Source organism: Talpa europaea, assembly GCF_964194135.1.
Source record: "Talpa europaea genome assembly, chromosome: 6".
Lineage (NCBI taxonomy): Eukaryota > Metazoa > Chordata > Mammalia > Eulipotyphla > Talpidae > Talpa > Talpa europaea.
The window spans coordinates 3,919,556-3,935,001 of record NC_140072.1 but is presented as its reverse complement, the minus strand read 5'-3'; the positions used below and the strand labels follow the sequence as shown (position 1 = coordinate 3,935,001).

The following is a 15,446-nucleotide window of genomic DNA, read 5'->3' as shown; positions in this document are numbered from 1 at the left end:
GGGCTTGCTCCGGGCCTGGTGAGACGGGGAGGGGCCGGGGCCGTGCTGCCGCCTGCCAATCCGACAGCCGCCTTCAGTAGGAGTCAGGGTTGCAGCCACAAAAGCAGCCAACCAAGGGCTTCTCCATCACCCGCCTGTGAGTGGGGGCGTTCCCTGCCCTGGGCCGGGCCTGGCTCTAGCGGCAAAGGTCGCCCAGGGTCAGCAAAGCGGGCTGTGCTGGGCAGGCGCAGATTCCTAAGCTGCAGGGCCGACTCCTGCAGGCTCCTGGGCTGGCCCGGAGCGCCCCTGGGTGAGCGGGTGCTGTTTCCTGCCCCCAGCATCACCCACCGGCCACAAGAAGCTGTTGCTGCTCCAGCTGGAGCCCAGGGGAGCCTTCTGGAACATGCAGGAGGCTGGTCTGGGGAGCGCAGAACACACAGGACCTTGGGTTTCAGGGTGGCCTATGCTGCTCTACTTTAACCGAGAGAGAGAACAGGCCAGGCCCCCCAGAAATGGCCGTCCTTCTCGGGACAGAGCATGGCGCCGTCCTCAGGCTCTCTGAGCCAGACCCTGGGTGCAGACAGGGCGGGGTTCTGACGCAAGATGGCAGGTGGGAGATTGGGGGGCTGCAGCTGTACTTCTGATGGCTCCCAGGCGACTCCGACGCTGCAGCTCTTCCGAGGACCAGCACGGACCCTCGATTCAGGCTACTGAGCAGGTCATCCCGCAGAGTGCCCAGATCACGTTTTGATCTTTCTTTTTTTTAAAAAAAAAAGATTTATTTTTATTTATTTATTTATACAAGCACTGGGTGCAGTCAGAAGCGCAGGAGGGTGAGAGAATTCACCAGAGCAAGAGCGGGGAGCAGAGCAGGCAGAAGGACCGAAGGACACTGCTGAGGGGAGCAGCGGGCGGCAGGAGAGGTCTGCACGCCATGCGGAACCCTCCTCCGGTGGCCGGGGAGCAGCCGGGGATCGAACTGGCGCTGCAGAGGCTGCGGGCAGCTTCGCAACCCAGCGCTCAACCGCTGCGCCACCGGGGAGGTCCCACATTTTGATCTTTCTAGATCTCCACCTCAGGGCATCCCAAACCAGGCCACACATCAGCATCACGGGAAATTGTTCAATGTGCCCGAGGTTCGACGCCAGAAAGCGAACTCCAACAGAGAGAACCGGATTCCCTCCTTTTTTGTTTCTAGCCAACTGCCCAGGTGATTCAGCGAGTAGGGGAGCGCCCCGCCTCCTGCCCTCTGTTTCCTCTGACTCTCTAGCTCCACCTGCCGCACCATCTCGGCTTAGGGGGGCCTGAGAGTGTCAGCCTGTCACAGCTGACCCGGCGGTCCGGAGGAGGCCTCCACGCTGCAATTCATGGCGTCTGGCTGCTGAGCCAAGATAAGTTTCCTTCCGCACTCTCACCCCGGCCTGGACGCCTTCAGTCCTCAGGCTGCTGTTTACTCCCAGGAGCTCGGGGGCTGGGCCGGAGACCTTTCCACCCCTGTGCCGTGGAACTTAGAACCAAGGAGACCGAGCGCAGCCCCAAGCAGTGACAGAGGGATTTAAATGAACATTCTGGCGAAGCACCACCCTTTCCTCTGACTATTTTTACCAGAGGAAGCTGTCTGGAGAGCAGGGCCATGGTGTGCCCCTGGGGTTTCCAGGACGCAAAGCAGGCCGCCCCAGCCCCTGTGCCTGCAGGAAAGGGGGCAGAAGTGGGGGAGGAGAGCCCCAGATAGCTGCTCTGGGGTACTTCCCTTGCTCCGCGCTGGCAGCGAAGCACTTTTCAGACACAGCCACTCAGAACTGCACCTGCTGCTTTTCAGAGGCACATGGGGGACCCCACTCTGAGCCGCTGAGTCAGAACTCCCAGGGGAGGCCCGTGTTTGGGAACCGCTACAGGCTTTGCTCAGCCCTCAGGGCAGCCCATTTAACAGATGAGGACACTCAAGAGCAGCCTTACCCAGGCACAGACAGAGAGTGCCAGAGCCCCTCAGGGGGAGGAGATGGGCCAAGCTTTCTAGTGACCCAGAAGCAAGAGTATTCAGATTCCTCGGGGAAATTCAGGTGCTGGTGTTTCTGCAGACTCAGCGCTTCCTGAGAGCATGCAGCGCTTTCTGAGCAAACCACGTCTGCCTGGGGACCGCAGGCTGCGTGCCCCCAAAGAGAGGCCATTAGTGCTGGAAAGCCAGGGGCTGAGAATCCATCAGGACACAGCAGCCCCAGGATTCATGGGAGAGGGTCTAGCAAAGAAAGTACTTTCTTTTTTGCATAGAACTTAGGTTCAGGGGTCAGGAGAATGTCTCTCTCTCTCTCTCTCTCTCTCTCTCTCTCTCTCTCATACATACACACATACATACACACACACACACACACACAGAGGTGTGTAAATTGTTTCAACAAGGCATTTGATAAAGCCTTGCATGATGCCCCAAGGGACAGATTGAACAACTTGGGTTAGGTAATATCAGTCCAGCCAGTTAAACAAACATTCCTAAGGAACATGGAAATCTGCTTGGCTGGAGGTCACGCCCCTGGCTCTGACCTTGAGAGCATTTGATCAATATTAGGATGGGAAAGCATGTTTGTGACATGGTCAAGATGGTGCAGTGGATTTGACTTTTAATCCCCCTGCTCCCCATGAACCCATAGTCCATAAAAGGACAAAGCAAAGGGACACAGCAAGACTCCTCAGCAGATTTCCTGCTGGAAAAGGGGTGACTGGGGACGGAGCCCGAGGGCTACGGGACTCCGGTCTGGAGGCACAGGGCAGGGCTGGGTCAGGGGCTGTAGGGGGTGCGTGCGCCAGGCTCCACACTGGATGTGTGTGGCCAGCAGCGGGACACGGAGGTGAACGATCCACTGAAAGGACTGAGAAGAGGAAGCCCCTAAGGCACCAGCGCGCAGAAAGCCCCCAGCAAATGCAACCACAATGATGCACCCGGACACGAGTCCTTCTGAAAGTGCTGTCTGTTATCCATACATCGGGAATAAGTCATTGCTTGCAGCCATCCCAGGCCAGACAGCTTCACTGTCGGTTCCAGCGATTTGAAGGAGAATTCTGGAGCCCTTGGCATCACTCTCACAGGTTTTACTGGTGAGCAGGTGAAGCCAGCCAGCAGGGAGGCAGCAACGTGAGCCCCCTTCCCAGGGTGACACCGCCCCTTGAGCCCCTCCCTCTTACTCAGGTGTGCACACTTGCACAAGCGCACACACCCACGCCCAGGTGTCCATAATCAGGCATGTGTGCCCCACGCCCATGCACCTTGCCTTCTGCGTTAAAACGATCAAGGCCGCAAGTGATGGCCACGGAGGCCGATGGCGTAGCAGCCTGACAACTCCATCTGCCCTGCTCTCCTGTTGGCAAAACGGTGACCACACAGGCCGCCGCCGGATGCTCGGCCGGGAGGGCTCTGCTCTTTCTCTTCCCGTCTGGAGACCTCTCACCGCTGGCCCTTCCAACTGGATGAAACCCAGAAACTTGACCCTGTCTTGCTTCACGCTTCACCGTGAAGCGTCTATCAAGTGGCTATTAATAAACTCTGCCCAGGGCACATCAGGGGACTAGCTCAGCCTCCTTTTCCTTCGAGGCACTTTGAAGTTCAAGTCCTCTTGTCCTTGGATAAAGAGAATTCACTGTCTTATCGTCACAGAAAACATTTCCTATATGAGCTCCTTTTGCATTTGCCTCCCCGCTTGCAAGGCTGGACGGAGTGGCCTGATCCCGGCGGTGCCTGGCTGGCCCCTGAGTGGCAGCGCCCTCTGGAGGGCATTTCTGGGACCTGGCCCCAGCCTGGAGGACGGTCTCGGGGCTGGGTAAACAGGAGCCCGCAGGCCTGAAGGGTGTAACAGGGCGTGGACTGGACACTGGGTCCACCGCCACCCAGGAAGGCCCCGCCCTCCAGTCTGAGCTGTGGACATCCGGACTCCATGCTGCTCCGGAAAACCTTCCTGGCTGGGATTCCAGAATCAGCATCGGGGGTGCAGTTGGGGGCGACCCAGGGTCACCTCTCTGGGGACTTCAAGCTCTGCTGCCTTTGCCCTGGGGTGATGTGGAGAAAGGAAGGGTGGGAGCCGGTAAGTGCTGATTGATGTGGGGAACAGAAAGGGAGTTTGAGAAGGGAGGGCGCCCAGCTGGCCACCTGCACCCTGGCAAGGAGCAGTCATTTCCTCCATGGACAGGGTCGCAGAGCTGGCAGGGATGTGGGTCCCGCGCTGGGGCGGGCAGGTGCCGGCAGTCAGGGTCAGCCCAGCGCCCTGCGCCAAGGGGACACGTGGGGCCTCTCTGTGCAGAGCAAACAAAATGGCCTCCTCTGGGTGAGGGGGTTTCAAAAGGTGCCCCCTCCTACCACGTCCCCCCAGCCTCCCTCCCAGAGCCCTCCAGGAGCCCCTCGGCCACATGCTGGGCAGACCCTAGCCGCAGCCCCAAGCAGCCCTGCCGTGCCCCCTTTTTACAAAAGCACCCATGAGGCTGGTCTCCAAAGCCCCCTTCCCCTTCCGTGGATGTAGTGAACCCGGCTGCCTTAGCGGGGGCGCCCAGCACTGCAAAGGCGTTGGGGAACAGCAGCCCTGTGGGGGCGGCATCGTAGCCCCAAGTCCTCCCTGCTCAGGCCACACCATGAGGCCTGGAACCCGCATCCTGAGGATCTGAATTCTCTCGGGACGTCCCCCCCAGCATCTTGTTCTCTTCTTCCTCCTCACGATTCATAAGCTCAGAGGCCGACCCCACCCACTGTTCCTGCCTCGCGGAGGCTGCGGTAGGGGTGTCGCTCCGTGGGTCCCCACTACAGACCAGCCAACAGGGATGCTCAGCAGTCCTGGTCTCCTCTGATAAGGCCCCGCCCTGTTTCAATACAAATAAAGACATCTGGCAATTTTTTTCAATTTTTGGTTATTATTTGCTTATATCCTTTACCAAATCCAAAAAGAAATTCAAGCAGCTTGGAAAACCAATCAAGGAACAGAGCTGTTGAAAACAGGTGGAAAGCCGGGAAATGGAGCCGGGTTAGCGGGCTGGGTGGTGGGGGGAGAGCATGAGCCCTGGAGCTAAGACTCGGGATAATCCTGCAATTTCCCAAACCAAACCCGGGACCCATACAGCTCCGTCACCACAGGCACAGACGCCAGACCCCGCCCTCGGGAAGGTCCCTATGGGGTCTCGCACGGGGAGCCCATAATGAAGGCCAGCAGCCGTCCCCGCGGGCGCGGGCACAGGCAGCCCCTCGGTCACTGGCGTGGCTGGGGTGCTCTGTCTCGTGGGCACAGGCTGTGGCTGCCATCCTGTGCCTTTAACCCAGGCCAGGGCATCCAGGACAATTTGCCATCAGGCCTGGGCACCCACAGAGTGCCCTGCTCACGCCCTCACCACCTTCCAGCCTTCATGCCAGCGTCACTTCTCAGCCTCGGGAGACCCACCTGACGGGGAGGACAAGCGTCCTCTCCTGCACTCCACTCACTGTCCCTGCTAACCCCCAGCCCTCCCCCTCCTGTCTGTGTCTCACTGATCCATTTGCTTGTTCTTTTCTCCCCCAGCCAGACTGTGGGCTCCCAGGGGCCGGTAGGGCATCTGCTTTATTTACTGGCCCCTCCCCAGTGCCCACAAGGACATTGGCCACGTAGCAGAAAACAATGGATGTTCACAGTTGAATGAATAAATGAATGAAAAGATGATCGTCTTTCTTTTTTTTCTTTGCAGGAGCATGGGGGAGACTGACAAGGTCGCTAACTTTTATCTGTAGAGATGGGGGGGTGGGGGGTGTCATCCACTATTATCATTTTGAAAGAAGATACTGTAGGGGGCCTCCCTGGTGTGCAAGGGGTTAAGTCTCAGCACTATGAAGCTATCTGCAGCCTCTGCAGCAAGAGTTCGATCCCAGGCCAGGGAGCTACCCACCTGGCGCAGCAGACCTCTCCTGACTCCCCGCTGCTCCCCTCAGCAGTGGATTTCAGTGGATCCGCCTGTTCTGTTCCCCACTCTGTCTCTGGTGAGTCCTCTCACCTCCTGCACCTCTGGCCTGTACCCCAGCTCTTGTGTGCACAAATATTTTTTTAAAAGAAAGAAGATACTAAACCTCCCCCAACAGGAAGGCTGTTCTCTCGGTAAACGCGAGACTTTGCCAGGAAAGTGGAGCAGGAGGCCTCACGTCAGCTTAGATGCCACACACACGCCCGCGTGAGCACGCCCATCGCTCACCCCCACTCCTTCCCTCCAGCTCTGAGTCGCTCTGTTTCTTCCTTGAAAAAAGAGACAAGAGGGACGCGTCCTCCGCTGGCCCCCCCGGCCAACGTGCCTGCTGATGCCGAGTCTTTCTCGGCACGGGGTCCAATGCCAGAAGCCGGCTTAGCTCCAGGGCCAGCGGCCTGGTCAGCCGGAGCCAGCCGGACCCGCAGCCTCAGCGTTCACGTTGAATTCCCAGGGAACCTACCCTCTCCCGGCGCCTCTCGGTGCCCTGCCAGCTGGGAGCTCAGCGCTCAGCGGGAGAGAGGAGACAGGCCATTGTGCCCGCCCAGCAGGAAGGGAGGCTGCCTGCTAGCGGCCCTCACGGATTGACCCTCTGCACCCCAATTTCTGAAAGGGAAGAAAAATCAGTTTCCAGTGAAACAAACCCAGAACAAAAAGCAAAGCGAGGTGTGACCTGGCGTGAGATGGGAGCCCCGCGTCACCCCCTCACGGAAACAGAGGCCTTGGCCGCGTGCGAGCAGGACCTCGGAGGGGGAGCCCGCGGGGGGCTGGACGCCGAGGCGGAAGCACAGAGTGTGTTCCCACAGCCGGCGCCGGAGGAGCTAAATCACAAACAAGTGTCACGGCCAGGAGTTCAAATCACACGCCCAGTCATCGCTGACTTTGCGCCGGCACCATCGGGTCCCTGCCACGGCGCTCCCCATAAGCGACACCCGACGGTGTCACCTGTCACCACAAAAGCGCGGGTGCCGCAGGGACGGTGCCGACCGGGGCCTCTCCTGCTGGTGGTGGCACGCGCCGCCTCCAGGGGGAGCTCCGGGCCTCCCCAGAACGTCCCCCGAAGCAGAGGTCAGGGGTGGGCTGGGGACACGTGGGGGGAAGCAAAGGGGCCCGAAGGCGAAATCGCTGACTCCCCCGTCTGTTTTCTCCCCACCCCATCACAGGCAGCGGGGTAGGAGCAGCGTGGGCTCTGGCCCCACCGCCGTCACAGCCCAGGGAGGGCGCAGGGGCTGCCGGGGCTGCTCAGACATCTGGTCGGTGTTGCCAAACAAGCCTCGGGGCTGGAGGTGGCGAGACACAAGTGGGGTCCTGGGGGCATCTCCCTGGAGACCCAGCAATACGGCTGGCTCGGTGCCCCTGAAGAACGGCCAGCGCTGGTCATGGCAGGAGATGGCAGGACCCAGAGAAGGAAGGGGAAGCCTTGAACGCCAAGCTGACACACCCGGCCGAGCGCTGAACTCAGAATTCTCCGGGCCGGGAGACGGGTCCGCACTAGGGTGTTTCCTCCTTCCAGGGCGCTCGCCCAGACCAGGTGCATCTGATGCCCCCTCCACGTGATGCCAGCCCCGCGAGCAGCAAGGTCGGTGCTGTGATAACCCAGCTGCTGCGCCAGGCACCTACACGGGATCTGTTACTAGTATGTGAGCCCCATTCTGCAGATGAGAAAACTAAGGCTCCAGGAAACCAAAACTTGTGAGTGGCACAACTAGGGCTTGAGCTCAGGTCCTGAGGCTCCTCCCGCCCTCCCCCCACCACATACACACAAGGCCACCCCCATCCCAGCCTCCACTCTGGGCCCACCTACTGGGTCCCTGACTGCTGCTTTCTCCCCCAGGCTGGGTGCCTGGCCAAGAGCACTGCCACGCTGCATGCCCAGCTAAGGAGAAATAAAATCCCAAGTGGCCCGAGGAACACAACCCGCAGGCTCAGCTTTAGGGGAACACACTGTCCTCTTAAAGCCCAGCCTGTGCTTGAGCTGAGCCCTTGGTCTAGAAGGCTCCAACGCCGTGTGCTCTGTTTATTGAAACCCTACTCTTCTCCAAGCTCTGGCTCCAGTGCCAGCTTCTCAGAGCTGCCTTCCCCGGCCCTGCCAGTCGAAATCCCGCCTGATCGGTGCCTCCTTGAACTTGGCAGCTGGCCACAGGTGCAGCTTCACCCACTCACATTCTGCCTGAGCTCCCACGCGGGGAGCAGCTTTCTGGGGCTGTGCACGCTCTGGGTCCAGGAGCAAGCTGAGTCTCTGGGAGTGTGGCCACGGCTGCAGGGAGAGGGCACTGACATAGCAGCTGCCTCCGCGGCTCCCAGTGCTGCCAGTGGCCTCTCCCAGCCCCAAGACTGAAAGCAGGCCCAGGACTGCGCGGCTTCCACTCTTCCCAGAAGCAGGCAGCCAGCTGGGCTCCCAGCGGTGGCAGCTTGGTCAGCCATCCAGCATCTTCCTCCCAAGGTGTCCTGCCTGCATCTGGGTATCTGCCTCACTTTCCTGCTTTTGTGCTTCTGCCCTGCTGCTTTGCTGGAACCCACTTCTAGGCCTGAACTTTCTCTGGCCTCCAAGAATGGGCCAGGGCTAGCCCCTGGCTGTAGACACCCCACCTCACTGGAGTGTCCGCCACTCCTGACACCCACCAGCCACCTTTAAGCCGGACAGGCTAGAACCTTCCAGATGTGGCACCAGCCTGAGCCAGTCCAAGTTCCCTGGGGCCCTTCAGATGCTGCCTTGGGCAAAAACCTTTGCAGGGGCCACAGCTCCAGTAACCCCCATCACCCTGCCCTGCCATGGGCGAGCCCACCTCCCCAAGAAGTCATGGCACGGGGATATCCAGTCCACAGTAGGACAGCGGAGGGGCTGTTGAGGGTGTTAACTTGGGGCTTTAGAATCAAGCGCACTTGGTGGTACGGGGCCCGGAAGAGTTACGGAAAAACTTGCTGTAGCTCAATTATAATGAGCCATGGGGGAGTGAAACAAGACGATGTGCCCCGGCTCCCCAGAAGGTAAGGTGAGGTGTGTTCTACTCTCACTTACACTTCCCTGGATATTCCAGATCTTCTGTGACAGACATGCCTTTGTATTCAGGAAAAACAAGTAATAATCAAAAGCATCATCTGAAAGGAGATAGCGTGCAGAGCCCTGATGAGGATTAGGATGATGCTCCGGCCCCGAGGGGCTTGGGAGGTGGGGGCTCCTCAACACCGCGAGGCCCACATCCATGGGGCCTGGTTGTAGGGGAGAGAGGTTCACGATGGCCTGGGTCACCTGGGCAGTGGGCGGAGCCTCCTGGCTCCCTTCCTGGTCAGCGCAGGTATGACGGCTGCTACTGACCAGTGTGATGTGGGTCGCACACACTCCTGGGCAGAGGCCCCTCCGCCCTCAGCATGGGGAGGCGGCACTGGCCAGGCCAAGGTAAGGCTTCTGCAAGCAGCGTCCACTCAGGACATCCTTGCCCAAAGGGCCAAACAGCTTCTCCGCAGCCCCAGGCAAGCCCCCAGCGGGCCTCTTGCCCCCAGGCAAGAGCAGGACATGACTGAAGTGACAGGCGACAGGTGCCACTGGGAACCAGCAGGCCGGAGACTCTGTCAGCCTCTGGCCTGCTGCACCCTGACTCAGTTTCCCTAGATGCAGAAGACCCAGCCCTCCTCAGCCCCCTGCAGCTAAGGACAGGAGGCGAGCACCGTCTGGGCACCAGAGGAGCCACTGCTGACACATTTGAAACATTTTTTTCACTGCAGCCGACACTCTACCCCCCACAGCCACACCCCATCCCGGGAAGAAACTGCCAGGCCCTGATTCTAGCCCTGGCCCCACCCTCACTACCTCCTCTTAGGCTTATCTGAACACCCTCTGCACCTGCTTTAGGGTTGCAAGTGAGAATAGTTACTTTAGATCAAAAGCCCTGGCGTCTAGGACGAGTCTCCCCAGGGCAAGGCGTCCGGCCACGGCACACACGTGCGGCTGTCTGAGTCTCGGGGCTCTCGATGCCTCGGGTCACCCCACACCTGCACCCAGCCCCCCATGACAGAAAGGCCAGGCGAGGCCCCAGCCCAGGACCTGGGTGCCGCAACCCTGCGTCCCTGCCCTGAGGATCGAAGTCATCACCGCTTCCCATCCATGGCAAGACAAAAAGCCTTTAATTCTTGAATCATCTCTAAAAGCCCTCTGTCCAAGTATCCGTTCAGCAGCCCGGGAGCCTCTGGTCCCTCGGGGACTAATCTGGGGAAACTGTGAACAGACAAATCCTAAATGAGACCCTCTGGGCGCAGCTGACCCAGAGGTCCACTCAGCTCTGCGGGGCTGGAGCGCAGAGGTGGACAGGCCCGCTGGTCCTTACCCACGACCACGGTGACTCAGGGCTGCTCTTGTCCCGGGGGGCCTCCCAGCTGGAGCTGCAGCTGCCATCCTGCTCATCCATGCCGCCGACGGAGCGGGCGGCCGCCTCGCCAGCCCGGAGAGAATGTCCCACAGGCAACACAGCGGCGAATTTCATGGGCTCCGGAGCCAGAGGCCGAACCCAGGGCAGCCGCTTCTCCTTACAGCCCAGGAGCGCCGCCAAGTCACAAGGCTCAGGAGGGAGCCGAGTGTTGGATTGCAAATCCTCTCCCACCTGGGGGCTGGCTAACAAACAACTCGGAGTCTCCTCCTGTCCCGAGGATGCAAGGATGCGGATTCCCAGCTGAGGCCAGTTTCTATCAACGTGGGGTGGGAGGCTGTGGGGGGCCTGACCGCTGCTGATGGGCAGCTGGGCTCTTGACACTCATCTGTCCACACCTGCACTGGAAGCTTCCCTGAGCACAGCCAGAAATGGACCCACTGACTGCCCCAAGGTCACATGGCTATAAAGAACAGAACTGGGGCTCCAAACCAGAGTTCTCTTTCGGGGGGGGGGGGCAAGCGGGGTGCGAGGGAGAGCCCTCCCAAGGCTGTCAACAGCAATGCATTCATGTTCCACTCTGCTTCCAGTTCCCCCAAAGCCCCGGGGGATCCTCTCTGTTCCTCTCAATTGCCCCGGCACCCCTTGGGGAGTGAGGAAAGCTGGGTTCAGTGGGTTTCCCTCCCTGCCCCCCTCCACCAGGCTCAGCAGCCTCTGTCATCGAAACAGCTCTCGGTTTCACCTCCCATCCACCAGGAAGCAGAGCACTTAGGCTACATCCTGGTATGTAATTTGCACAGCACCCCGATAAGATTTCAGACAGAACTGGGCTGGCCGGCGCACTGAGGACTGGGAGGCAGGGCCAGCAGACTCCAAAGCAGAGCTCACGATCTGATTCCAACCCTGCCAGGAGTCTCGGGCTCCCTGATGGGGCTGAGGGACATAAGCCCTGGAATAGAGGCTGGGAGGAGGGCCCATAACTAGGATGGTTGGGGGTGGCGGGGGAGGTTGGGGCTGATGTGACACCACAGGGTGGGTCCAGAGGCTTCCATCTAGCTCACCAGGGACTAAGGGGACAACTTTGCCATCTGCTCAGAGGGAGACAGGGCGGCCCCTGGGTGCACAGTGGGCTTCAGAGCAGGGATAAGTGGGGTGCAGTCTCCACTCCTGTGGGCAGAGGATCCCCCCTCCCCTCCACAGCTGCCCCTCCTCCTCTGTCCCTGCGGTCTGTGCTGCTAAGACCAAGTGCCTTTTGATGTCTCTAACCTGCTGCTGCTCCACTGGCTGGCAAGGTGCCCTTGGTTCTGCTGCTCCTCCCCAGCCAGCTCCTCGGGTTTCACAGGCCCTCCTCCCTCTTCCTCTGTCCCTCCAGAGAGGGCCCTGAGCTAGAACCCTGTGGGCTTGGCGTTGGCGTTGTGGTGAGAGTGAGGAACACAGGTCTGACTAGCACGGTGGGTAGAGCCTCACGCCTGCACAGGCTCGGGGTCCTGGCTTCCCCGGGGGCCGCATTCAGCTAGGAGCAGAGCAGTCCCCCAACCCCAGTCCCCAAGTTTCCAGTCACCATGCCTCGATCCCGGCCACACTGGCACCCCTTGCCTTTCTTACTGGAGGAACACCATTTGCCCTGGAATGTTCCAGAATGCCCAGGCCCAGAGCCGCATGCCACCACCCCACCCCCGGAATAGCCCCCACGGTCTGAATGCCCCAATGTCCTTACGTGCCAGGAGAAAATAACCACACTTTAAGACACTTCAACTGGACGGGGCCACCCTTGCTATTTTTAATTCATGCTGTGAAGATATTTTAAGAACCTCATGACTAACGAGTGATAAGATTGTGCGTAATTACACCTGGCCGTGTTTGGCATTTAGCCAGGAATCTCCTGGCGGCGCAGGACGCGCCAGACGGTGCTGGTTCTGAACAGAGTTTGGTTCAAGTTCACAGTGGATGGGGAAGGCAGAACCCCAGGGCTGCGGGGGCGGAACCTCCCCGAGATGGAGGAGCAGGGACGGGGCCACACCAGAGCCAGCCGTCGGAGGGAGGCGCGGCCAGAGGCAGGTGTCTGGCCGCTGGGTCTGCGGGGAGAGCCAGCCCGCCATGGCAGGTGGACCTGCAGGGGAACCGATGCCCAGAAGCAATGTATAGGGTTAAATCTCAGCATCTGAGTCACACAGACTTGGGCTCTGGGTCTGACACAGCTTCTTAGAAGCTGTGACTCAAGACAATTCACCCCTGAGAGCCTTCCTTTTCTTATCTGGGAAAAACAGGGATTAAAAATAGAGCCCCTGCGCAGCGGTTGAGCGCTGGGTTGCGAAGCTGCCCGCGGCCTCTGCGGCGCCGGTTCGATCCCCAGCTGCTCCCCGGCCACCGGAGGAGGGTCCCACATGGCGGGCAGACCCCTCCTGCCGCCCGCTGCTCCCCTCAGCAGTGTCCTTCGGTCCTTCTGCCTGCTCTGCTCCCCGCTCTGGCTCTGGTGATTCTTTCACTCTCCCGCGCTTCTGACTGTACCCAGTGCATGTATAAACCAAACAAACAAATAATAAATAAATAAATAAATAAGACAAGACATGCCTCTAGAAAATTTAAAAAAAAAAAAAAAATAGAGCCCCTGGGCCTCCCCTGGTGGCGCAGCGGTTGAGCGCTGGGTTGCGAGGCTGCCTGCAGCCTCTGCAGCGCCAGTTCAATCCCCGGCCACCAGCGAGGGTCCCACAAAAAGAAAAGAAAAAAAAAGCCCCTCCCTCAGTGGGTTCTAGGGATACTTGAGGCCACTCAGGCAAAGTCCTTGACATGCCTCTTGTGACGAGACCCTCAAGTAGCAGCGTTAACCCTCTCAGTAGCTTGGAGGGAGGGGTAGCCACGCCATTTTATAGACCAAGCGGAGTCGGCGTTTCCTTTTGGACTTCAGGCCATGGCTGACTCTCCAGGCTCCTGCAATAGAGCCCCTCGCTGCCCAGCGGACCACGGTCAGGACAAGCTGAATTTCCTGACACCTGCCCTGTGTCCTCTGTGCTGGCAGCACAGGATGCCACCTTCCCCCAGGCTAGTGGCTCAGCGACTGGGGGTCACCTATGAACCCCCAAGAGCACTCCAGAGTCTCCCACTTCTAAACCTTATGTCCTGCTGTGACCCCTTCCTGGAATGCCTTCCTGCCCTCCCTTCCTTTTTTTTTTTTTTTTTGCAAAGATTTACTTATTTATGCATGCAAGAGCTGGGGTACAGGACAGAGGTGCAGGGGTGAGAGGATCACCAGAGACAGGGTGGGGAGCAGAACAGGCAGATGGACTGAAGTACACTGCTGAGGGGAGCAGCGGGGAGACAGGAGAGGTCTGCCGAGCCATGTGGGTCAGCTCTCTGGCCGGGGAGGGAACTCAGGCAGTAAGAGTGATAACACTGAGACTTAACCCCTAGGCCACCAGGAAGGCCCCAGATATTATTTTTTGATGCACAAATAGTTTGAGGGTGGTTAAAAAAAAAATCAAAAACTTGCCCAAAGTCGCACGGCTGGTACATGGGGGCCCCTCCTGCCTGTGGGCTCCAAAACAGAAACCACTTTCCCCCAGTTCCGCTACCAGATCCAACTGAAGCGCGCAGATCCAGCAGGCTGAGAGGCTTACCCGACGCCCGCGTCTGCTCAGGGACACCCTTGGGGGCGCGTCCTCGCGTTCTGGAGGCGCCCAGACAGGAGAAGGCGGCTCACCCGGCAGCTCGCCCAGCCCTGGTCTCCAGGCAGTGAAAGGGGCGGAGCGCGCAGATCCAGCAGGCTGAGAGGCTTACCCGACGCCCGCGTCTGCTCAGGGACACCCTTGGGGGCGCGTCCTCGCGTTCTGGAGGCGCCCAGACAGGAGAAGGCGGCTCACCCGGCAGCTCGCCCAGCCCTGGTCTCCAGGCAGTGAAAGGGGCGGAGCGCGCGGCCTGAGCGGGATGGAGACCAGCGGCCCGCGGGCCCCGCGTGGAGCCTGGACGCCCGGACCGGGTGGACACGCGCCTCCGGGCCAAGGTGCGGCTCCCCGCGAACCCCCCCCCGCCCCCCCCCCCCGGCCCCGCGCGTCCTGGCGCCGGCCCGGCGGGCCATGCGCTGTCCGTGCACGCGGTGCTGAAGGCGCGCCGGCCCGGGGCGCTGCGCTCCCGCGCGCTCAGTCTGCGCTCTCCGCCCTGCGGCTGCTGCGAGCCCTGGCGCTCTACGACTTCGTGGGGTTCCACTCCCCGTTGGGCTTTGGCGACCTCGGCTGCCGCGCCCACCATTCCGTGCGCGAGCTGTGCGCCCTCGCCACGGGGCTCAGCGTGGCCATTCTGAGCACCGAGTGGTGCCTGGCTGTGTGCCAGCCCCTGCGCGCCCGCAGCCTGCTGCGCTCCTCTGGGCCGTCTCGTTCCGCCTCGCCCTACGCAGGGCGGTCATCACGGGGCAGAAGCACGAACTGGAGACATGCCGTGTTCTCACTGGGCATTTCCAGGTGGGCACTGGGCCGAGTGCCGTCAGTGGCTCCCAGCACCAACCCACACCGTCGGCAGCTGCCTGACCATCGCTATCTCTTGCGGGGAAATGGGGGTGGGGGAGAGAAGTGGAGGCGGGCACACCACTGGGCCACAGACACTGGGTCAGGCTTGGAACTGGGGGCTGGACACTCACCTCCGGTCACCTTCCTTCCCAGGAGTTCGTGGCCACGAGGCAGTGAGTGAACCACGTTGGTCCTCCCAGTCCATCAGGGCCCATGGGTTTGGCCATTAAATAAACATTAAGAGTAAAACCCACTTAGTAAGGCAACTATATTATGGTTGCACTAGTAACTAAAAAACAACAGCCTCCTGCTATGACATACACATGCAGACAGAGAAAGGTTGAGGATGAAGCACAGGGAGGTAGCAGGCTGGGTGTGCTAAGGAGATGTGAGTGATCCTATTTGTCATCTTCACCCAGGATCTGAACCTCAGAATGCCTGGCACTGAGCCCACAGCAGATACCCAGAGATGTGTGAAGCCAGAAAGGTCTGGTGAAACCTGTTATTTTCCTAATTTGCTGGTATGCTATTGTTTGTACAGAAATAACAAGGAGCAAATAGCAAGTCAGTTCCCCTTGCTGTTGTCCTGACAGCAATGCTGGACGTTAGCTGATGGGCCCAGATTCTGGGGTCACACCAGCCTGGCGGCCCCTGC

The 15,446-nt window shown here is 59.9% G+C and overlaps 2 protein-coding genes across 4 annotated transcripts in view; one reads left to right on the top strand and one right to left on the bottom strand.

The window, feature by feature from the left end:
- The window catches only part of LPIN1 (lipin 1), a gene marked incomplete at both ends in the record, with an annotated part of 78,700 nt that extends 68,363 nt beyond the window's left edge, over nt 1-10,337 (bottom strand). For all 3 annotated transcript variants that reach the window (XM_084235510.1, XM_084235512.1, XM_084235511.1), the window contains one exon: nt 10,257-10,337. In XM_084235510.1, coding sequence (XP_084091636.1) covers nt 10,257-10,337 — 81 coding nt within the window. The remainder of the gene's footprint in view (nt 1-10,256) is intronic.
- A 2,866-nt stretch (nt 10,338-13,203) lies between these two features.
- Nucleotides 13,204-14,812, top strand: NTSR2 (neurotensin receptor 2; the record flags this gene model as incomplete). Its single annotated transcript, XM_084236002.1, is given in 4 exon segments — nt 13,204-13,258; nt 14,228-14,431; nt 14,434-14,640; nt 14,643-14,812. Coding segments are annotated over 4 exon segments (636 nt in total).
- Between the last annotated feature and the right edge of the window lie 634 nt (nt 14,813-15,446).